Genomic DNA, 24,632 nt, shown 5'->3' with positions numbered 1-24,632 from the left:
TGAAATCCAAACATTTAAAAAGGTACATGCACCTTTTTGGTCACACACTAAAAAAAAAAAAACGTCCTTAATATTAAAAAAAAAAAAAAAAACACTTCGCCTGGGAGTCACATTTTTCTAATGTGTGTGCAATTTGGTGAAAATTGCTTCTTTTTTTTTTTTTGTGGTCTGATTCACAAAGAGAAATCACGCCTCATCATGAGCACTACAATGGCCACTTAAATCACCAAGTACAGTTTATTCCGCTTTTCCCTGTAAAGGGACCAAGGTAGTCGGTTGTCGTCATGGCTACACCGAGAATTCCAGCATCACTTGGGCTACGTGCATTAAAAATGGACTCTCCTCATGCGGGGAGTGTGCCATATGCTCGGCAGGATGATAAAAGCCAGCGGAGGGCCCTCCATCAAAGGCGACGTATGAAAATACCAACATCACGGCGGGTACAAGACTTCTGCTACTGGAGCCAAATTTAGATCAAACGCGGCCCGGGCAGGAGGTTGCAGACTGGATGGAAGTGGGTGGGGTCATGCCGGGGTATACATTTGTACATGGAAACGTCTTCATGTTCATAATCACAACACGTAATTTATTTTTCCCCCAACCAATTTGGAAGTTGTTGATGTCGTGTCCTTTCCAGGTCACTCATACTGTTAATAAATATATGGAGAAGAGCGTACTGTACCAGTGTGAATTTGGCAAAATGTGAATGCAAATTAGCGTTTTGATGTTTTCCTCATTTGCGTGTGGGCATGTGAGCGCCAGAGCGCGCACACATGTCGGCGTCGAGTCGTGTGGCGTGAATGAGTGTAAAATTGCAATATGGAGCTGGTGGATGGACGGGAGTGAGCGTAATGCACAAAGTGATTTGTACAAAAAGATGAAAAATAATACTGTGGCGTCTTGAGATACGAGGGACCCCACATGTGAGGTTTTCATTTGCTGTCAAACTTAATATCAAACAAAGAGAATGACGTTGTGTATTTTAAAACAACAAAACATATTGGCCTTAAGAATGCTCCGCGAGCATAATGCTAACACATAATGTCGCAAAATTATAACCTTAAAGCAACAGATATTTAAACAAAAAGGGTGTTGTGACACATGTAAACAGATAAAATATTAATGAAACTCTTTTTGTAGTATTTTCAAACATGTTTATTGTATTATTAATATTCATTAAAATATAGACTTCTACTCTCAAATTGATTAGATGGTCAAATTTAGCGAGCTCACGCTTATCATATAGCATACAGTATATCACTGAGTTAAAGTGGTATCATTATTGCTACTCATAACCATAATAACAATAATAATGAATGTGGCTTTATTGGCTGTGGATGTATCTTAAATGATCAAAATTATCAAATTCATAGAGTTGCGAGTGAGCTCGGGGCGGTAAAAACCAAAGACAGGTGACCATATAAATCACAGCTCCTGATGTCATGTATCACTGTTAGCACTCACCTGGCATCTTTCATCCTCCTCAGCTGCCGGCTCTCCCGAGAGGAGGTCGTGCACCGCTGCCATCTGGCCTGCTTCCTGTCATCATTAACCCGGGAGGGGTTGGCTCTGCGGGGGGGGGGGGGGCACACACACACACACACACACACACACACACTCTCACACACACACCATCCACCTGAGCTGAAGGGAAAAAAACGTAAAATGAAAATAAAGACAAATATTGCTTCACTTATTTCTACACTTGTCTGACTGTCAAAACTTTTCCATGTGTTAATCCTTTTTGTGTCCCCTCAAAAAATGTTAGTTAGAAACCATATCTGTGAAACTAATGACGTGTCCAGTCACGTGATCAACCCGGCCAAACACAAGTACACCCAAAGTGCTTAAAAGCGCATGTGGGCCAAATTCATCTTAATGTGCTAGCCATGCTTTTGCATATTCATATAAATATGACATGACTGCTGTTCCACAAGGGAATTTATTGCTTTTCCTCACCAAGCAAATGAAGAAGGTGTGGATGTGATGGAGGTGTGGAAGGGGGGGGGGGGCGTGGAGTGGTTGGGGGTGGTGGGGTCTGAATATTTGATCACATGAGCACTCTGCGCAACATTTATCATCAGCTGTGCTATTATAAACACAATAAAGCAGCAGTGAGACAAAAAAAATGGCATCCTCTTGTCCTTCACGTGACTCGACTTTGTTCACGAGCTAAGTGGTTCGTGTATCTGCTTCACAGTCGCCATCATTTCATAGACTATAGCCACTCAAGGCTCATCCTCGTTGACTTTGTTCAGAATGTTCCTCACACTTGCGCTTCGGTATTCCCTCTCGCCCGATCCTTTCCAACCGCCAGCTGCCGAGCCTTCAGCTCTTCCTTTCCGTGCAAGAGAAACGGCCGGCGGGATTCCGTCCGAGAGGCGTCCATCCGTGCAGCCCGACTGGGAGTCTGGGGAAGAAGTGGCCGCTCGCTTCCGACGCTTTTTGTTGGCAGCGAGACGGCTCAAATCCCCAGCTCGGAGTGCGAGTTGGCATGTGGCGGTCCTTTGGAAGCTCTCCACTCCAGAGGAGCTGCGCCACATGCTAGCTGTCATCCGCGAGCCCCGGGCCATGTTGGCACAATCGCAGATGGAGTCGACGTGGGGATAGACAGTGAAGCCTCGTTTATCGCGGGGGATATGATGCAGACCCACCTGCGATAGAGGAAAAGCTCTAATATAAGTAGTGACTAAGGCTGAATAATTTAGCAAATTCAAATGGATGTTCCAAAGTAGAATGCAACTCCCCCCCAAAAAAAATATTTCAGTGAGTAAGTAGGCTTTAATTTTTTTCTCTGACCTATGTTTACGGCACTCTTGTTCAGTAGAATTTTGTTTTCATACTTTTGTGAAGTTGTTGGAGTGACCGCTTGAAAGATGGGAAGTGTTTCGGATTAAATAAACTGCCTTTCATATGAAATCACAGTACATTTGCCTTTGTTTTTAGTGTAGCCCTAACATATAAAACCAAAATTTATGTATAATAAATCTGACATTGCTATTGTAATACAGATTAATTTATGGCATGTGGTTGTTAACAAGGCGGCCCGGTAGTCCAGTGGTTAGCACGTCGACTTCACAGTGCAGAGGTACCGGGTTCAATTCCAGCTCCGGCCTCCCTGTGTGGAGTTTGCATGTTCTCCCCGGGCCGGCGTGGGTTTTCTCCGGGTACTCCGGTTTCCTCCCACATTCCAAAAAACTTGCGTGGCAGGCTGATTGAACACTCTAAAATTGTCCCTAGGTGTGAATGTGAGCGTGGATGGTTGTTTGTCTCTGTGTGCCCTGCGATTGGCTGGCAACCGATTCAGGGTGTCCCCCGCCTACTGCCCGAAGACAGCTGGGATAGGCTCCAGCACCCCCCGCGACCCTAGTGAGGATCAAGCGGTTCGGAAAATGGATGGATGGAGGGTTGTTAACAATTGCATGGGCAGAGGACCTTGCTATCATAATATCGACGGGTGGGGAAAAAAATCTCAACTCGATATTTCAAAATCTTTCAGCCCAAATAGAGAAAGCATATAATTTTAATGAGGCTGCAACTAATGATTATTTTAATATTTGATTAATCTGTCAAATAATCGATGAATCAGAAAAAAAATTATTTATGTTTAAATTTCCATCTTGATATTCAAAAAAAGGAAATTATTTCACATCGAGAGTGCACAAACAGGAATTCTGATTCAGCTTCTGGTTTGCTCCTTCAGCAGTCAGAAAATAGGCAAACCTTTTGATCGTTTTATAAATCAAATGTTTAATTCTGATTCAAAACAAATATAATCATTTTCATGGATGACTACAAAAATCGGCTAATATGAAGCTGAAATTCCTAGTGTTGGGATGATTTTAAATGAGACAACCAGTTCAAGTTGAAGACCCCTTATCTCGAAGTCGGCTGGGAGAGGTTCCAGCACGCCGGCAAACAATGACTATTAGTGTAGGTTAGTTGAGGACCTTCTCTGCCTCTTCTTCTTACACGTAATTACGCCACATGTCTTCCAGTAGAGCTCAATGCTGCCTGACATGTTGTGGCACAAAGGGGTACTGCATTGAAAACCCAGTGACTCAAAATTCAGATTTGCAGGATTTTTTTTTTAAAGGAAATTAAAGTGTTTGTGCACACGACATGTTTGTAAGGTGAATGTTAAGATGTAGTATTAATTAGTACTCTTACCTGTGATACTGACGAGGCAAAGGATGAGGGGCAATATTGCGAGAATTCATTGTATCGCCTTCATTGTGACTCTTTGGGGATGCGTTGCCGCGGGGCTTCAGAGGGGTTATGATTTGTCAGCTGCTTATCATCGCAACAAACTGGCGTCCACCCTCCACCTTCCTCTTCTTCCCAGCCTCCACCTGCCCCGATCCCCCGACGACGTGCTACCCACTTTTCCCCGCCATAAATGCCAGCAGCTGCTCGGGCATGCAGCCATGCGTTCTTGACTTTTTTTTTTTTTTTTTCTGCAAAGAGCCGTAAAGAAATTTAGCACAATTAGCTCCCTAATTGCCTCTAAACAAGCCAGGCGTCAACGATAAAATGAAGGTGTGCGGCGTAGACGCGAGAGAACCCTCTGGAAAAGGACCAAAAGCAGTCGAGGCATCAAAATAAATCACGGAGGAGTCCTACACTTGCGAATGGATGTGAGAATGGGAGGGAGGAGGCGCCCCCTAAAGGCTTCAATTGACATTAAGGGCACAAACTGTACAATCTGTATACTGTATACACATCACTAAGCAAGCACAAAATAGCAAAGGAGGTAGAGTGCGCAAGCAGCATCTAGTGTTTTAAGTTAATAGCCGTACAGAATGGCAAAAGAAATCTCTCTTAGATTTTAAAAACGTTTTAATCCCTGTTTCTCCTAATAAAGTGCTGGGTGATTGATTAAAGTAACTGCTTTTCAACTCTTCTTGACAACAGAGATCCTAAGAATGTTTTGCAAGAGCCTGCAACTAGGACGTTACTACTACCATTTAAAGAACTATTAGAACAAGACCGGTTGTTTGTTCTATTTCCGTGCTGTTTTTCGGCTTCGCGTTTGGCTCACCTCAAAACCAACGAGGCTTCCGTATGGCATCACCAACAAACATGGCGGCGCGCGTAGAGTCACTCGATTGAAGTCGAAAACACCTCCAAAAAGTTTCGTCGCCATATTGCAATCTCTTCGAATCGAGCAATAAAATAATGTTGAGCAGGATCGACAGCGCTCGAACCGGTTTAACGCATCATGTCCAAGCGGACCACATCCTCCACCGTTACTGCTTCGTCGTCTTCCCCGGGTGCCTCCTCAACTGATCCCCCTAAATCTGTTTGCAAAAATGGGCACAAAAAAAGTCAGGACAAGAACGACGCCGAGGTTCCCTTCGCGAGCCTCTGGAAAGGTGACTATAGATTATGCATTGATTAACGTGCTCGTTTGTTTTTCTTTTTTGTTTTTTTTTTAAGAAACTGTCGCACGCGCACTTGCAGCAGGGCAGTATTAATTAATGAGGGGGAGGGGAGGGATCGTTTGTGGAAAACAACAAGTCAAGCATTATATTATTATAATTGTCAAGTTTGCAATATGTGTGAAGCATGCATCGGATTGACACTTTATTCCTCAAGGGCCCAGAGTACTACAAATAAACTTCGAATCAACTGATAAAATGTATTCATAATTGCACAACCCTGTTAGTGGCTAAAAAAACGCGTTGGACAGTGTTGCCGCTCTCAAGTGTACAATACATGATCTTCTATTTCATGTTGTGGTTACTGCGAAGAGCTGCAGAGTCCTCAGCGCCAAGGCTACAGCCTGTCCTGCGGATCCAACCATGGAGACTCTATGGGTGATCTGGAGCCATCACAAGACATCGTTTGGGATGCCATGTCACCCCCCAACGCTGGTAAATAATAATAAATAAAAACACTGATGGCAGCACTGCTTATTCCTAAAGGAGACATTGCGCATTTTAACCCAAATTCAAACAGTTCACAGGTATTGGAATAATGTGACATAATTTAGTCAAAATGTCCCAACCCAATCTTGTTTTGAGGGGGGTGGGCCTGTTTTATGTAAATTAGACACTGCTCACCCCTCCCTCAACTGTGAGTGGATGAATTGGCCAGAGCAAAGCTGTGTGTGTGTGTGTTGGGTTGTCATGAAAAAAAATGCAATGTTCTTGATGTAATTGGGAAAAAAAATCTGAACATTCAGACATTGTTCAGTAAGACACATTATCTGCTTCCTTTTTCATCTGAAAGACACCATTCTTGACCTAATTTACATGTAGATGTTGAATAAGTCTTCCAAAGCCTGAACTATTTCCATATCAGATATTAAAAATTCAGTTGTCCATATCATGTACCTTAAACTGCCTCTTGTTTTTAGGAGTGGGGCCAAATGTCAGAACCTTGGAAATAGCCGAAATTGTCAATCTCATTGCGCCAAAGGTCAGCTGCTCATCTTCCCCTGAAAAAAAAAAAAAGAGTTGTGGCAACCTTGACGTGCATAGTCACTGTTGTGTTTTGCGTCTCACAGGACACAAAACCAAAAGGGCCGCTGTCGCCTCTGTGGCAGTGGATGGGCAGCCCCACGGCCTTGACGCCTGAGGTGCCCAAAGCCAGAGTGAGGAAGAAGTCCGCTCGGTGAGTCGCCTATCTCGAAACAAACTATGGTGAACGAATGCCGTCCGGGGAATGCAGGAGGTTGAAAGTATTTTTTGTTTTTTTTTCACAAATTGAAAAACTTGAATAAGATCAACTCCTTTGGACAATAAAATGATTTTAGATTTTTCTCCAGGCAAAACAGCGTCAACGAGCTGATAAGACTGGCCCGGCAGTTTGACGAGAGCATGCAGCAGGACAAGCAGGCGTCAGCCCAGCGAAACAACAACAACAACGAAATCGGCAAAGCGGCAACAGAAACGCCGTCGCCACTGAACCAAACCGAGACCGAGCTGCGAGCCCTTTTCGACTCCACCACTCAGAACGTCAGCGGCAGCCTCAGCCCGATCTCCTCTAAATCCTCCCAGGACAAAAGCCAGCTCAAAAAGTCCAGTCCCGCTCCTCATAAAATCAAAGAGTCAAGCAGCAAGTGTGCACACTTTGACGACGACTGGGAGAATGACGATATGCTCAACGATCCTTCTTTGCTGGCCCTGATACAGAATCCACACCAGGATCCTGGCCCGGTCCGGCACTCGACTCAGACCAACTTGCGGGACTTATGTCCCAAAGTCAAGCCCACCACCAGAAGCACTTTTAAGTTGGAGCCCAACCCTTACTTCAAAAAATCTGTCCAACGCAACCTAGAAGCATCCAAGAACAAGATTTCTGACAGTAAATGGGATGACGGGGACGACGACGCGCTCTTCTACAATGCTTGCGACAGTGTGGAAAGGCTCTCCCAACCCACAAAGACAACCACGCCTCTCCCCATTCACCAAACGTTGCCCGCTCACAAGAAGTCGCCTCGCACCTTCATGCGCTCCAATTCGTTACCGGTCGAAACTTTGAAGTTCCGCCAAGGATCTAACGCTCTTGTGTCCAAGAGTCTCCCGGCAGGAGGCCACTTGGAGGCTGGGCGGGAACCCTCGCAGGCGGCCTTCAAGAGGAGCGTATGCCACACGGCGGTGAAGAGCACCAAAGGTAATGTCAGGTGTATCGTAAAATACCACACAGGAGCTGCTGTTGCTCACAGCTCACACCCAGACACTCACGCAGACACCAGGCCCCGCATGGATGCATTGCATGCAGAATTTTCTATACATTGTTTGCTTGCATTTTTTTTTTCTGGTCACATAAGTGTTTTTTTTTTTGTTTTGTTTTTTTAAAGGTGTCTTTTCTCACTGTTTCCCCTTTTGTTTCTCTCCTTTTCTCTGCAGTGTTTGTCACCAACCAGGTGGCGGACAAGTGTACGGCGGCTGAGATCGAACGCAAAAAGCAGAAAGCTTTGGCCAGGAGGTGGCAGAGGATGCAGAATGCGCAGAAACCGTAGAAAGAAGCACGCACACACCCACACACACACTCTGGCCTACATTATGCTGCTATTGAAAGGACACTGGGGTGATAATCAAACATTTTTGTTTTTTGTACTTATTTTATTTTTGGGGGGAAATTTTGTTGCATGGTTGTACTCCATTTCCAAGTTTTGGATGTTTTGAAAGAATGTTCACACTTGACAAATAAACATTTTTGTTACGCTTTTTTTTTTCTCCAGAAAATGTACATAACTTCAGAAATATATATTCTTTGGAAATCTGACTTGAAATACAGCCTTTTATGGAAATATAAGGATTTTTTAAAGATATATTTTCAAGGAAAATACGCAGTAATTTAAAATGGAAAGATGACTTAGGTATTTTTTTCTCAAATATACAACTTTGGGGAAAAGTCCATTTTCTACTTTTTTTTCATAAATATACAACTGTTTATGGAAATTAGACTTTTTGGTGAAATGCCTGATTTTTAGTACTATTCTTTTTTTTTTTAATGGAAATACACAACTTTATGGAAAAATACATTTCAGAATTTAGGACCATTTTTAAAAATAGATTACCTTCTTTCAAATATATCAAAGCTTTTTTTTGGAAATGTTTTACAACCTTTTTTCTGAAACAGAAAAAAAAAATAAACAACCTTTTTTCCAGAAATGACATTTTTCTTCCCCCAACCCACCTAAAATATTGAAAAACACTTTTTTGGCCCTATCTGTAGCTTTACCCAAATCTTTTTGACAAAATTATTTTTGCACGGCCGTTGAGAGTGATTGCCTTTTGCTCTGCGATCTTGTCGGCTCCGAAAAGCACGACAGCAATCTCTTCATGAAAACAAAACAAGGCCATGTGGCGCTTGACTTTTTCCACTTGGTTCTTGTCCGCCTCATGAAACTGAGCCTCTTGATATTTTTCATGTTGTGTTTTGCATGATTTCCTTGTCTTACCGATGGCGCGTTGAAGACATACTGCAGATGTTGATTCCGCGCAGGTGTCGCTGCCCTCACTGGCACCTGTTTTTCTTCGGTCTCTGTTGACAGTCCCAAGCGAACATTTCATTGTTGATGGATGACAAATGATGACATATGATTTTTAATCTAAGGAATAATTTGTGCTCACCTGCTTGCCCGAGCGCACAATGCTGGCCTTTGTGGTCCCTACAGGCCTCCTTAGTCTACTTCCCAGGTGTGTTTGGAGTATTAAATCCTTCTCCCAATCCTGTTCCATAAATCGAACTGCAGAGAAATTTGACGCGTCATGAAAAGGCTTTTGGTTTTATGAAAGCCATGATGCATTTTTTTTTTCTTACGATGATGACTCGGATTTATTTCAGCTATCTGATGAAGCTAACAGGTGTGCAGAGCGGGCGCAATGTCATTCGCCAGGAGGTCATTGAACGTTATCTGATGTACGGATGACCTCCTGGTTAGTGACATCAGCTTTCTTTCCCCAAAACTGTGTGTACATCCTCCTTCCACGCCACACAGACGCATGACGATCGCTTCTCCGAGTTGTCGTCAATACTTGAGGACATACCGTCAGGAGCGACCAGGACGTTTCGCTAATGACCTTCCGGTAAATGACTTGAGCTTCTTTTCGCCGCGACCATGTTTTTTGTCGGCATTCTCCTCCTGTTATGCACACAGGCAGTGATCTCTCTCCTAGTTGTAGTCCTCGCATTCTCCTCGTGTTTAGCACACACACAGACACACGTTTGCACAGGCGAGCAGCGGAAAGCTGTCAGCGGCGTTAAATGACCTGTGACCGTTTTCACGGTGCATGTCATTAGGCAGCTTTAGATTTGTTTCAACAGCGCTTCACCTGTGGGCACCATTCACGCGCCCCCAGGTATGACGGCCGCCCCCCCCCCCATACCCCCCCTCCGCCGCCGCCGCCCCATAGTCCCCTGGCAAAATTCCCTTGCTCACATCTCCTCCACCAAGAACCACCCCCGGCTATGGAAAGTAGTAAAAACAAGCTGCGGTTTTGTTTTTACAAAGCATCGACATCTATCTTCATGGCGCAATGTCAGGTTTGTTTGTTTGTTTGTTTGCGTTAGCAGCTAGCTAGCACATAGCGAATAAGAAGTGAGTTTTCACTCAAAACTTAAAGGAAGAAGTAATGCTGAAGCGTATTCCTACAGTTCCACATTTTCTATGAAAGTCCAAAAGAAATGAATGGAGATCATTTCCAAGTTTGTACCATCCTTCCAGATGTCTGTGCTTATTCAGATATTTTCCAACAATCCCATTCAGGACATCTACAGAAGTATTTTTCGCATTTTGTATCTTCCAACATTATTCAGTATTCTATATTTTCCATGACAAAATGACTTCCCATTGAGAACGATTGCAATTTTCATTCTTAGGTTACATTTTTGCGACGTTAGCACGCGTTATCAATTCTCATTAGAAGCAAAGGATAAATACAAAGCAAGAGGTAAAATCCTCATGATGGCATTAATGTTAGCTATTCTCATATATCAGTCCTATAATTCAGCATTCTCACAATTTCCAATTGTCACATTTCCTTCATTTTCTACAACATTTGATTTCAGCATCAGCTCCTTCCGTCATACATTCAACGAGTCCACAATCTTGTTTCCTAGTCGGAGTCATTAGCAGCAGCGTTTTTGGAGGAGCTGGAGATCGTTCGGACTCGCTGGAGCACCCTGCTACAATGCAGCAAGGTTATTAGTGAGGAGGAGGGAAAAAAAACATTATGTTGCTGACACAACACTGTAATTTATAAGTCGTTAATGGTGCGAGTGTCTGGCGAGTAAGTCATGAGAAGGTCAACGTCACCCAGACCAAAGCGATAAGACAGACGTGTCAAAAAAAGGGGGAAAAAAATGTTATTCCAAACTAAATCACGACTTCGGAATGGTAGGGGAGTAGCAGCAAAACATTTCTTTGGGAAGGATTTACGATTCCAAGTGAACCCGCGCAACAATTTCACGTTGTGTTCGACGGCGGGGATTTTTTTTCGAGAGCGATCCCGTATTGATGCGCAGGCACGGCCATGCTTTATTAAGCATGCTGATAAGGCGACGTCAACCAGCTCGCGCACCGCCAACAAGCATTCCTGCAGCTTATATCTGCCAACACCTTTGCGCTACACTGACTTTGGCCTTAAAGCGTTCCCTAAACACCCCCGCCCCCTCTCTCTCTCTCTCACACACACACACTCCACCTCCTCTGCCTTTAATAGTCGGCGTGGGATGTAATGGTGTGTTGACAGCTTTAGGCTGAGGTCATTTAGTTGCTCTACAGTGACTTGTCCGAGTTTCCCCAAGAGAACAAATGAGCAGCAGATGCCGACTGTTAACTACGGCTGGGCGATATGGCCTTCAAATCAAATCTTGATTTCACCAAAATCCGATTTGCAGAATCATCTGGGATTTGCTAGATTTCTTCTGATAGCACACAAGTAACTCAGATTTTTCAAGTATCCAAGTTCTTGAAATGATGATGAAGCTTTGATAACCAAGTCCTGCCTACTAAGGCAAAAAAAATATACAAAATGAATTTTTAAAAATGGCCAAAACGGCTACTTCTAGCCAAAATGGCTTCCTTTCTAAACACTTTTTCATGTGTCCTGTCATGATGGACAGGTCCGTCCGTACGTCTAAACAAACATTCAACCAATTTTGTGTCATTTTGTGAAAATGGTTTCGGGGCTGATTTCGGAGCTGATTCGGACCAAAGCGGCAGAGATTTAGTTTGATTTTGGTCCTGGATGCTTGAGATTATTTCATGCTTCTCATTATGCTAGACATGTCCGACTAATTTCGAGTGCAACTGGTGTCCGAGGTTGATGCAAAATGGCGGCTTCAAACCAAAATGGCTGACTCGGGCGTCTATTTTGTGCATAGGTTCTTGAGACATTTTTTGTGTATGATCGACATGGCCACAAAATGTTTTGCGTCGATCTGTGAAACTGGTGTGAGAGGTTTCATTTTTTATTTTTCTAACTTTCCCGAGCGGTGCGCCTTACGTGCAAAATGGCTACTTAAAAAAAAAAGGTGCTTTTTTTCTCTTTTTTTTGTGCATCCTTTTAAAAATAAGCATGTCAAACCAATTATGCCTCAATTTGTATAACTGGCGTCTGGGCTGATTTAATTTTCTTCAACTTTTCACTGTGTGAGTTTTGCAAGGGAGTTTCAACGCTCAAAGCAAGAGCACATCCAAACGGTGTAAAGGCTCCCAGTCATCCGAGCAGCTATTTCACCGTAACATTGGCTCAAAGACAAGCAAGGCGAGAAGCGCCGATGAATAAATAAGCAGCGTTTGCAAGCACAATTCCTCTTCAAGGCAAACGGGGGCTCCCCAGTCAAATAAGACGAGCCGAGGCAAACGCATCGACTCCGCAGAGATGCTAAAGATGCCGCTGCTTTGGGAGCAGAAGAAATTAAACATTTCCATCAAAGATTTTGCTCCCAGTACTGTCGAGTTTCCTTTGAAATGGGTGTTTCAAAACCGGGTTCTAAAGTAAGTAAGTTGTTGTGGGAGTTTGTTCAGACTTCCACACAACTTTGCTCAGTATTATTTATATTTTTTTATATTGTTATTATTTGAAAAGGGGGGAAAAATACACTGAGATTAAAGTTGTGCTTTTTTCAGAAATTTATACAACTTTACTGACTTTTTATTGAAAATATACAATATATGTCTCTAAATCATATGAGTTTATTCTTATAACAAAATTAGTAGTTTAATTACTTTTTCCTGGGGGGGAAGATTACATATTTGTATTTTGAAAATACACTCCTTTTTTCATGAATACAGCAAATCCCTTTTTTGGGGGGTGGGGGTCAATGTTCTGGTGCCCTTCAAGTCACCCTTCTGAAATTGGTGTTGTCTATCAATATCGCAGAAACATCCAACCGATTGTCACACAAGTGCCTCCAACATTTAAGGCCTGCTGACACGTGACCAGCCACACACACACGCACACACACACACACACACACGCGCGCACACACACACTCGAAAGGTTATCATGGCGGGATTTTAATCTGCATGTGAAATGCGCTTCCGCCCTCGCGCACACAATTCTTGTGTCTCGTCAGCAATCTGGCTATAGTGCTTCAGTTTGTATTGATTGAAAGAGGCTGGAAGGCACACACACACAGATGACTTTGCTGCAGATGGAGGCAAGGTGGGAGGGAGGGAAGAGTGTCAGGCCTCGTGTGATGGACGAGCATCAATCATTGCCTGTCGGCCTCACCCACTGACACCGCCTCCTCTCACTTTTCTTCTGCTTCACTGCTCGCTCTTTGTTTTCAATTCCCGTGTATGTGTGTGTGTGTGTGTATGTATGTGTAAGACATAGGCTGCATGCAGGTGTTAACGTTCTGGGCTGCCAATTAGTTCTCGTGTCTGCTCCCCCCTAACAGGTCAGGACAAACTTGATGCGTTTGGTTACGTGATGAACGCGTGTTGACTTTCGTGCACCTGCATGAGTGTACGTGTTACAGCTCTCGCTCGCCCATCCGATGGTGGCGTAGGTGCTTGGATAAGTCAGAGGAAAGATAAACACGCAGTCAACCGGTTCGCCGTTTATGAACTCACATACTTCAGAATTTTTCCTGTACAGTAAATGCCCATCAAAAGATAAAGGTAGTACACCCGATGGGTTTATGAGCACATTTATTTATGGGTGTAATTCTACTGTGAACCCCTAGATGGCTGCGCACCATTTTGTTTGACACTGTGTACATTTCAAGGAAGAAGAGTGAAAACAGGAAGTATTTCAGCCTAGCCGAGTTTTTGTTGAAGATTATCGAACGATATAGCCTCTTTAATCCTGCTTTTTACGCCGAGAGAAAGCATCGCTGCAGCTTGATTTTATACTGTACATTGTTGGGCTTCATTTTTTATGTATATTGCGAGATGATAAATTCAGTTTGTTAGTTTGGATTTTTTTTTTTTTTTAAACTGTTAACACATTAAGAGATCGGTATATTCTTACACTGGACAATACTTTGACTTTCAAAATGTAATAAACATTCCAGCTCGGAATCAGATGATTTATGGATGCTTCACAGAAACATATATTTGTTTTTCTTTTTTGGGGGGGAAGGGGAAATGGATTTGACCCCACAGCAGCAGTCTCTGGATGCGAGCACGTTCTCTTCATGCGCTGCCAAAATCCTCAACAGCTCGTCTGTTTGTTAGCGAGAAGCCCGAGTGAGTGTTATTTGCAGCGGGTGCCGCCGGTGGTTTCAATTAGCGCTCGCAAGGATGACGGATGGCGGTAAGACAATGCGGTACAGACCTGCAGCTCGCCGCCTGAATATGTCCAAGCTTGTGTTTCCTTTCGTGCGTGTGCATTCGTGCCTTTGTTTTGACGCCATCGCTCCTCCGTTCGGGATCATATTTCATCTTCATGAAGCCGTGGTGAGCCGTCAAGAAGGCTGCGGAAATAACATCAAACAAAAGGAAATTCATTTTTTTAAAAAATCTATTTCAGGATACGTCTAGATCCACTTGGGCGCAACGCGTCAACTGAAAGATACCCGCTACAAGCAGAGACTTAATTTGTAGAATGTTTTGTTGGTTAATTGGTTGGTTAGCTCGGCTGTTAATTAGCATACCAATGGTATTCATTGTATTCATCATTCAGTTTGTTGGTTGGTTGGTGGTTGTACATAAGTTAGTCAGATAGTTGGCCAGTCAAATCGTAGTCTGGTGTTTGGTTAGCCAGTTTAATGGAGGTTAGGTAGTTACAGTGCTTCACTTCACTGGTTACTTAACTAGTCAGTCAGTCAGAGAGTTAACTCATGACTTAGTCAATCAGAGACTCAGAATGCTAGTAGTTCATTCGTAACTTAGAGTGTCACTAACGTATATTACTTAGTTGCCTGTAGATCAGTTAGTTCGAGGGCTGCTTAAAAAATTGATTATCATGTAAAATCGGGCCGCAGAATTTATTTGAACTTTTTGCGCCACTGTGGCACAACAACTAAAGTTCATTCCAGAATCCTATCCATCGGTTAAGTCTTCCAGCATGCAGCAATTAGCCAACAAACCAACATAAATACAAAGTACTCTCATCCATCTGTGTCAATGTAACACAATTTGGTTTCACGTAAGTGATCAAATACGTTTATTTGTCCGATAAAAGACTCAGACTTGACAATGAGATGCTAAAAGGTACGCAGTCCCAGTGACTGCTGTCTGCAGCAGTGGAGGTTAAAGAAAAGACTGCTTCTTCTTCTTCCAAGAATGAATGACTTGTGTGTATTATAGAGTTGGAGATGCACAGATGGAGTCTATGAATGATTAATAGCAGGTGATGTATTTCACAGCCAAGCAGCCGCACGTCCAAGGTAATGCCTGAATAATGAATTACCCTTCACGTCGCCACACTTTTGAAAGGGGCTGAAACACCATCAAGACATTTCATTTGATTTTTTAAAACATATATAAATAAATAATAATAATAATAATAAACACTTTAAAATTGGTTATTATTGTTTGCTTAAAGTACCTGAAATGAGCTAACTGTGCATACTCATAGTGCTGGACATACAGTACATTTGATATTTATGAGCTCCACATTTACTCCATTCCCATTTGAAATATTAACGACCCTGCTCTGACCTTAACACCCGAAAAGAGGACGGCATTACTGAAAAGAAGAATTGAATGTATTAAATAGAGATAACACAGTGCAATGAATGGGATTTGCATTTGTTTGTGAAAATGTAGGCACAATTTACGAGACATAAAATTCTCATCTGAAGTTTATACTTCAGTTTTATTTCCGGTGTGTGTGCCTAATGTATCCATGCATGCATTGTCTTTTTGTATTCATTCACCTATAGAGGGCCAGCGGGGAAATACAACATATTCATAAATCATAGGAAGTTCATTTCGGATTCAGGTCTCCATTGAAGATAGGCTGTTGTTCACAGCGACAACAGCGACCTCTAGTGCAGCGACCTTGCCTGAAGAGTTTCTTGCCCTCTTAAAAAGAAAAAAAATATTTTAAATACATTCTATCCCAAAAAATATATTTCCTATTTTAAAAAAAATTATGTTCCCTCAAAGTAGGATAAATCGAAAACATTTGTATGATTTAAATATATTATATCAATCAAAAGTATTAATTTTAATGGTATTGCATCCAAAATATATTTTAAATATAATAGATGTGAGTTGTAGGTTAGACATTTAAAACCCTACAAATTTTATTTTTGAGAAATCCCTAAATATTAAATAAGAATAATATTTGCATTTTATTTTAAATATACAGATATTACATCTAAAATTATTGAAACCTCTATTTTGAAGTATATTTCCATCCATCCATCCATTTTCTAATCGGCTTACCCTCACGAGGGTCGCGGATGTGCCGGAGCCTATCCCAGCTGTCTTCGGGCAGTAGGTGCGGTACACCCTGAACTGGTTGCCAGCCAATCGTTAAAATATATTTGATCTGGAAGAATGTATTTTAAAAATAATAAGTCTAAAAATGTTTTTCTTCAAAGTAAACATTCACAAATAACAATACAAAATAACAATGAAAATAATAATATAGAATTTCTGATCGAGCTACAGTAGAGGGTTAAAACATTTAGTCCCAAAGCCGTAAAAGCAGAATCCTCCTGAATTCAATGCCAATGCACTGCTATATTCTGCAGGTGTACCGAATGTGGTGTCCAGAGAGCGTACATATTTGCAAACATTTCCAACACAAACTGCAAAAGAGTCCCAAAGTACTCTTGTCGTCTCCCACACGTGCATGCTTGTGGTGCACCAGCGAGCCCTTTAGCCCGGAGCGCCACACCATAAAAGCTTGATGCAGCCATATGGACTACTATTGGCCGAGGAGATTTACGGCCAGACCTCTCAACAACGCTGCTGGACAAAACAAGGATGTCTGAACATAGCCACTGCTCTAAATCAAACAGCACACATGCCAACACTGTTCAAGAAGCTCAAGACCATGCATAAGATTCACCACCTAACTTCCAAATCTCTCTCTCTCACACACGCACACACACACACACACACACACACACACACACACACACACACACACACACACTGAGGTACAAGCTACACGCTGGGCTTGCCAGCAGAAGGAAGGCAGGATATAAAACCTGAGATGGTTAGGAGCTATCGAAAGAATTGTAATTCTTGACGACGCCATACGGCATTTTTATAGCACAACAGACCACGGAACAAACGAACAGTTGCGTTTTGCAGCACGCAACATGTCCCAGTGAGTACGGGAAAAACTTTGAAGATGGCAGCGTCATTATTTTTGATACTTAATCAACTTAAACCTTTTTTCAGGAAAGCAGATGCCATTGATATTTGCACTATTAATGATGTTAGACACTGCCTAATAGAAGGAAGGAAACTGAACGTTTTGAGTCGTGTGTTGCTTTGAAGATTTTTCAAATGATATCAAGGTATAATGCAGATTGACAAATGCATTCAAGTTTCTTTGCAGGTATGGATCCATGTTTCTCCAGAACACATAAACTAGACTGCTGGGTACCACAAGGGTCAATTTTAGGTCCAGTTCTTTTTAACATATACATGTTAAAGGAATATCACATTACTGTCATGTCATGCGTTTACACGCACATTCCTCGACATGCTGCTGAACTTTACCTGATTGAGCTCCAATGTCGGAGTGCCATGTAAACATCCAGGGCGTCAGTCCCCCACCGGCCCCTGAATGCAAGGGGGCCCTCAGATTCAGCTGGCACGCTCACCCCCTCCCAAACAAAACCACCCCCACAATCTCCATAACAGTTGCCGCTTTGTTGGCAAGTGATTGATGACACACAGGAATTTCATTCACGGCCGCCCCCGTGTTGTGGGGTTACCGTGACGACCAGGTGAAAACAGAGTAAGGGAGTCAGGAGTATCTAGTTTCACGGCCTTGACGGCGGAGGGGTCGGTGGGGGAAGAGGATGTGTAAAAAAGTTAAACAAATAGTTATGCTTGCTATCTGGAAAAAAAAAACAAGATAAACCCCGGGAATCACATGGTTGTATTTTCACAGTCCGTATTGACGTTCCACACATGTGACCAAACAGACACGGAAAACTTCGAAGCCGCAAATCTTTGTTTAATGTTCAATATTTGCCAGCACCGCACCGCACCCCAAATGGCACACAGGAAGTATTACAGTCTCACCTTTATCTATTTAAATGTTTGTTTTGGACAGAAAATGTGATGTAATACCCCCTACCTGAACTGAACCCAAATCCTAAACTTGACTTGAAACCTTGATTTAAAACTCAGTCTTCAAAACCAAATTGTTTTTTGTTTGAGACCCCTTTCTCTAAACCCTAACTTTGAAATCCTAAACCTGCTTTAATACCTGAATTTCAAACCTTAACCCGTGTGTGAGACCATAAACTCTGCTTGAAACCCTAATTTGAAATCTTAATCCTGTCTTGAAAACCTGATTTTTACCCTAATACTGCTTTGGAACCCTTATTTGAAACGACACGCTGGGTTTGAAATCCTAACCATGGCTTGAAACCCTAAATTTTAAACCCTAACTCTCCTTTTGTTTGAAACCCAAACCTTGGGTAGGAACCTTAATTTGAAACCCAAACTTGGTCTAAAAAAGGATGACCTTGAATTCCTAACCCTGTCTTGTAACCCCAATTTGAAACCCTCACTCATCTGTAACTCTTAACCTTGGCTGTAAGGCTAACCTAAAAACCCAAAACCTGGATTAAAACCCTAACTTTCTTGTTTCGTGTCTTGAAACCCACATCTGAAAGCCAAAGCCTTTTTTTGAAACCATAACTCAGGCATAAAAACCTTTCCTTTGAAGCACTGAGCCTTGTTGAAAACAAAAAAACTTGGCTTGAAGCCTTGACTTTAAACCCTAACACCAGTTTGAAAGCCTTGAAAACACATTTTTCCAAACCTCAAAATCGGCTTGAAACCCTAATATGAAAACCTTCACCCTAAATGTTTGAATACATATTTTTGGTGTGTAACATGAAGCTGTGGAAGGAGAAAGAACATGCAAACTCCACACAGGAAGCTCGGATTCACACCCAGACCTCAAAGTTGTGAGGCAGACGGGCTAACCACTTATCCACCGTGCCACCCCTGAGGCACTCCATTTAGTTTAATTGGTTTCATTTGAGCCCTCTACATTTTTTGGGGTCAGAATTCCTGAGTGGGAATCGAATGTCATTGGGTCTTGATTGTGTGTGTGATGTTATCAGAAGGAAAAGAAGCGAAGAACATGCATGCAATCAGCAGGGTCACAGCTCCAGCCAAAACCATCCATCACAGCGGGGGGAAAACCGACACCACACACCATACGTAGTTTTTTCCCGCCCCCTCACTCTTTTTCACTTATTTTCTTTCCTTGCTCACCCGCCGTCCTGATAAGGTGCTGACTGAAACGTCAGGCACTGTGACATCGACTCGGCGTAGCCTAAACGACGTCTCCGTCGGGAACGCAAGAATCCAGGCCTGGTTGCGAAGTTCCGAAAGAGTTGGATGTCCCCTTCCGATTTTGGGGGGGTTGGTGGGATCAAATTGTAACGGCAAGAGATTTGTTTTTTTAAGTGACATTGGTTAATGTGGAAGTCAAATTGTGCAGTATTTCTGTAACCTTTTCATAAAAAGAAAAACTGCAGACCCCGCATGCAAATATCCAAAAACAACAGACTGGCCGACTATTCCAATACATTTGAATGGAAGTCCACCAACTTGGAAAGTGAACATAAAAGCCCCACGGAAAAGTACGACAAGAGTCCAGTAGGAGGACAGGAAGGAAGACGATTGACATTTGGAATGTTTTTATTGCCTTTTCTTTGGCTTCTTTGGGTTTCACAAGTGTGTCATTCATGGGAAGCCAAAAAGGAGAATAAAATGGTGACGACTGAACTAAGTTTCGCACCCAAAGAAACCCAAGTTTCAAACCCGGGCTTTGTTTTTGAAACGCTAACCAAGGCTTGAACCCCACCATTTGACTCCCTAACTCTGCTTTGAAACCTCACTTTGAAACCCTGAAGCTTGTTTGAACTCCTAATTTGAAATCCTAACCCTCCAACTGAGGCCTGAAATCCAGATTTGAAGCCCTAACTTGAAACCCTTTTCTGAAACCCAGGTTTGAAATCGTCATTTGAAAAGATGGCCCTGGTTTAAAACCTTAATCCTTTCTTGAAGCCCTAATTCTGGGGGGAAGTCCAATTTTTTTTTTTTATTCTAACACTATTTTGGAACTCTCATTTTAAGCCCTAATCCTATCTCGAAACCTCATATTCAAAACCATAACTTTGAAAGGCAAACGTTTTTGAACTTGTGAAACACTGATTTGAAACCCAAACACTGCCATGACTATCTACTATTTATTTGAAAGATAATTGACATAAACCCAAGAGGAAAACGTTAATGATGAAAATAAAAGTAAGTCCAACATTCAAAATCATCAGTAAGTCATTTTGGGGAAAAAATGTCTCTGTTCAGGTGTCATCATCGACCGCCGCGGCAAAGGGAAGAGACGTGGCCGGCCTGCGTGCGTGCGTGCGGCGCCCTTGGCCAACCCTCCTCAAATAGGATGTCTGGATGTGTTATGGGGGGCTATTGTTTCCTCTAAACATCTAGCACCAGGGCAATAACAATCGCATCAGGCCAAATCAGGTTAGCCCGGAATGGAATTAAACTTGCCGCGACCCCGCTGTCTGTTCGCCTTGCAGGCCCTCCATTAATAATGTCTAATCTAATCAAAGGCGCTCGGATGGATGGGCGGCAGGCCTGCGTGTGCGCGCGCAAGTGCGTGGGTGCGCGCACACTGTACGCATTTGTCTTGACTTAACTTGGTGGGGTTTTTTTTTTTTTGCATACGAACTCACTGGAGAGCCTGACTGCGGCTTTGTGTGTGTGTGTGGGTGTGTGGGTGTGTGTCACATTTTATTTTTAAATCAGACAAATGGGAAAAAAAACATGTAAAGTTGAAATATATGTAAAATAGTTTCATTTTAATAATACAAGTTACTCAAATGTTTATAATGGAATTATTTATAGTTTATTCCAATTAATTAAATTTAATTAAATTACTCAATTAAATGCAAAGTTTTTCACCTGAATATGTTAAATTATGCAATGTACTTTTTAAAAAATGTACAATAATTTCTTGCGATAAATGAAAAAAGTAACCAGAATTGGCGTAAAATACTGTACGCACTAAAGAATTATTTCAAAAAATATGTGCTCTATTTTTCTTTTATTTCTAATTAATGTCATTATTAACTAAAAAAATAATCATACAGTATTTAATCATTCCTAAGCTATAAAACAGTTTTTTTATAAACATTTTTAAAACTGCATTATTGATACTTAATTGCAATTTAATTAGATAATTGGCTAAGACATAAATAATGAATAAATACATGCAAAATGTGTAGTAAGTTCGTATTAACAATATTTTAAAAAGCAATAGATTTTGTTCAATTAACATCAATTTATTGACCCATTCTTTTTTTAGAATGATGAATTCAAAATAAATAAAAACATTTTCAAGAACGAAATGAATGCATTAAATAGTGGAGGACTCTTTATAAAGTCCATAAATGCTGGGTGGGCCAGATGCAAGAAAAGGGCTGCCAAAAAAAAATCATAAATAAAATACAATAAAAAATAAAAAGTACAATTACTCACTCTGGGAAAGTTCCTTTTGACATTGGCAGTTTTTTAAAAAAGACACACACTTTGTGTATGTGTGTGTGTGCGTGAGTGTGTGTGTGTGCGTGCGCGTGTATGTGCGTGCCTGTGTCCGAAAGAATTGAAAGACAGGGAACAGATGAGAAGGTTTCATCCCCTGGTCTTATCTGTCTCTCCCTTGTAACTGATAGACAAATAACCTCCCCTGTGACTGATAAAAAAGGCCTCATTACAGAGGGAGGGGGAGGATGGAGGGATGAAGGAGGGAGGGAAGCTGAGGAAAGATGAGATGATATAGTCATGCAATGACAAAAAGTAGAAGCGTTTCACAACGACTATAAATGGCTCAGTGAGCTGCAGGAATATTGGTTATTTTTTCATTGGTGGGGGGGAAGAAGAAAGTGGACAATTGCGGTTTGGCTATCGCGGGTTCATCTATTCTAGGACTTTTTGTTCAATATTTGAAAAGATTTTATACATACATACATATATATATATATTCATTGACCGCAGCTATCAATGCTAACTGTTAGCATGTCAACGCCATTTTGTATTGTTTGTTAGCCTACAGCTAAACGGACTTTCCAAAGGCAAACCTTATACTGTTAGTCAGGTCACTGGGATCTCAAGGCACCAGCGTATTCGGCAATTGGGAGTTTTGACATTTTCAGAATGGCCTCTCTTTCTGTCCATTTCTGACCCGTGATCATGCTTTTCATGCGACTTGAAAGTTAGCAGTTGCTAGTTCAAGCAGGCCTGGCTCTCATTTGCTCTTGCGGACGCTGGGAAACATTCTTCTCTCCGTCATTAGAGCAGGAAACAGATTATTATTATTAGCTCCGAATCAACTTTCCAGAAGCTTTTGGACACTTTTCCGCCTCCTTCTTTTCGTGTCTGTTTTTGCTCTAATTCACCCGTCTTTCCAATCATAAGTCTCTTTTATTGTTCTGTCCTTTCACTTTTCCTTTCTTACTCTCCGTTGACCCTTGGTTCTTCTTAACCACCGTTTTGCATCACAGCTTCGGATTTTGATTGACTTTGGCGTTCCCGTGAAGTCAAATTGGGAGAAAACAATTGTTTTGTTTTTTTTATTCTTAGTTGCTGGCTTGGTGATGTCCAACTCCACGATCAGGCGTTGGTTGATGATGACGAAAGTTACGACGGCAAAAGGGTCAAAATGGTGGACGAACGATTCTGGCGTTCATACAAGTGTTAGACACACACCACACACACGCATACACACACACACACACACGCACAAAAACAAGTCTCATGTTTACCGTTGTGTCGCTTCCGGTTTGTAAATCACCGGCGCTTCTATTTTTACAAGCTCTTATCTTTATATTGTCGCTCTTCTTCTTTTATCACAATGTCAAACCGGGGAGTCGCTTTTCCGTGAGAAATGATGACACCCAAGAAGGAACATTTTGACATTAATAATAGACAAGGACACTGGAAAATGATTTCCGTGTGCCCCAGGTTGTCCCCACGCAGGACTCAGCAGAGAAAAGGTGTTGATTCCGGATTCTGTGGAGAGCAAATCTTGAGTCTGTGGCTTGAAAGTGGCTTTTCCGCGGGTATTTAAAAAAAAAAGCCAAAAATTATCAAGCATATGAATGTACTAATGAAGTACAATTTTTTGAGGAAATTATCCGCAAACCAAAACAATGCGGAACATTGTGGTTGTAAAAGTAGTCAATATTAGTATTCTCTTTTTTGCTCTCGGGCAGATTTAATTCAGAAGAAGAAGAAGAAACACGCTTTATTGTCTTATAAAATGCAAAACATTTCACCAGACTTTGGGTTTGAGGCAAAACAAATACATTTTAAAATGTACCCCAAAACGTAAGAAATTAACTTACAAAAACAAAAATGATAGTTTTGGTTTGTTTTTGAAATGTAAATTGTAGTTTCAGTTAGCTTTCTTTTAGTTTTCTTTTTTTGTAAGTTATTCAGGAAAATGTTTTTTTTCTCTTTCGATTTTAATTATTTGAATCAATTTTGGTTTTGGTTCTTTCACCCGTTTCCCTGAAAGATAATGCAGAATTCATTGCTGTGAGGTTACGTTAAATTCCGCCAGAGCACAAATTTTCCATGTTTTCCAGCATAGTGAGACACCAAACAAGGCGTTTTGTTTGTGGGAACAATATTGATCAACCCAATGATTCCAAGAGATGACCTAAGGACGACATTCCACTCAGGCTTAAGGACAAGAGGCATTGCTCATCATGACGTCAACAATCAGATAAGCTGCACAAGAAGCTTACCTTGCTCTTCCTTCTCCTGCACTTAGCCAGCAACATACACTAACACAGGTTATATATATAAATACACACACACACACACAATGCCCAAACCTCCCCACCCCTTGTCTGACATAAACAAGTCTCTAATTTACGACCAATAATATCCTGATTCAATCACCTGATTGATTTTGGACTTGTGTCCACTAATAAATCTCAGATCTTCATCCTCTCTTATTGAGTCCTCCATCGGATCTTCACTCGGCCTATGACACACACACATACACACACGCGTGCACACACAGCTTCTAATGGTATTAGAAAATCAAAGTCTCTAATTTTGTCCGTGTATATCCGCAGGGCAGCCAGTAATAGATCCGGCTGTCCTTATTCATATCCGGGGAATGGACGAGGGGGGAGAGAGAAAGTAGATGAAGAAGACGGTTTAAAAAAAAGTGTGTGCACTTGTGTGTTTGTTTAGAGTTTCAAAAGTCGGGTTTCAAGCGTGCTTCAAACAATGGTTACGGGCTTCAAAATAAAGATTCCATGATTGGTTCGGGTTTCAACCCTGATTAGGGTTTTAAGCCAGGTTGAAAGTTTTAAGCCCGGGTGAGTGTTTCAAATTAGGGTTTCATAGCTGGGTTGGTGTTTCAATTAAAGTTTCGGATTTCAAATCAGTCAGGGTTAAGGTTTTAAAGAATCAGTTCAAAGTAGGTCGTTTAGTGACTAAGTCAGGGTTTCAAACAAGGGTTAGGGTT

At 41.8% G+C, this 24,632-nt stretch overlaps 1 protein-coding gene and 1 long non-coding RNA gene across 11 annotated transcripts in view; one reads left to right on the top strand and one right to left on the bottom strand.

Annotated features, from left to right (window-relative positions):
* The window catches only part of LOC147199051 (uncharacterized), a 123,087-nt gene that overhangs the window by 78,770 nt on the left and 19,685 nt on the right, over positions 1 to 24,632 (bottom strand). For 8 of the 10 annotated variants that reach the window (XR_015102090.1, XR_015102091.1, XR_015102094.1 and 5 more), the window contains 6 exons: positions 14,247 to 14,385; positions 9,087 to 9,202; positions 8,915 to 8,997; positions 6,339 to 6,442; positions 2,271 to 5,873; positions 1,465 to 1,644 (listed from right to left, as the gene is read on the bottom strand). This is a non-coding gene — a long non-coding RNA (uncharacterized LOC147199051). The remainder of the gene's footprint in view (positions 1 to 1,464; positions 1,645 to 2,270; positions 5,874 to 6,338; positions 6,443 to 8,914; positions 8,998 to 9,086; positions 9,203 to 14,246; positions 14,386 to 24,632) is intronic. The other 2 variants (XR_015102092.1, XR_015102095.1) reach the window with 2 other exon arrangements.
* etaa1b (ETAA1 activator of ATR kinase b) lies at positions 5,222 to 8,624 on the top strand. The gene is made up of 6 exons (XM_086122435.1): positions 5,222 to 5,375; positions 5,754 to 5,876; positions 6,362 to 6,423; positions 6,512 to 6,618; positions 6,773 to 7,620; positions 7,857 to 8,624. Exons 1-6 carry the CDS (start codon positions 5,222 to 5,224, stop codon positions 7,967 to 7,969), a joined length of 1,407 nt encoding a protein of 468 aa, XP_085978561.1. The 3' UTR covers positions 7,970 to 8,624.

The sequence above is a fragment of the Hippocampus guttulatus genome, chromosome 10, assembly GCF_054856545.1.
Source record: "Hippocampus guttulatus isolate MCC_2025c chromosome 10, RoL_Hgut_1.0, whole genome shotgun sequence".
Taxonomy (NCBI): Eukaryota; Metazoa; Chordata; class Actinopteri; order Syngnathiformes; family Syngnathidae; genus Hippocampus; species Hippocampus guttulatus.
Note: the sequence above shows the minus strand (reverse complement) of the source record. Positions and strands in the feature narration are given on the sequence as shown.

Coding starts and splice junctions, on each gene's coding strand:
- etaa1b (XM_086122435.1), top strand. CDS start 5,222: ATGTCCAAGCGGACCACATCCTCCACCGTTACTGCTTCGTCGTCTTCC. Junction 5,376..5,753: donor CTTCGCGAGCCTCTGGAAAG/GTGACTATAGAT, acceptor GTTACTGCGAAG/AGCTGCAGAGTCCTCAGCGC. Junction 6,424..6,511: donor TCAATCTCATTGCGCCAAAG/GTCAGCTGCTCA, acceptor TGCGTCTCACAG/GACACAAAACCAAAAGGGCC.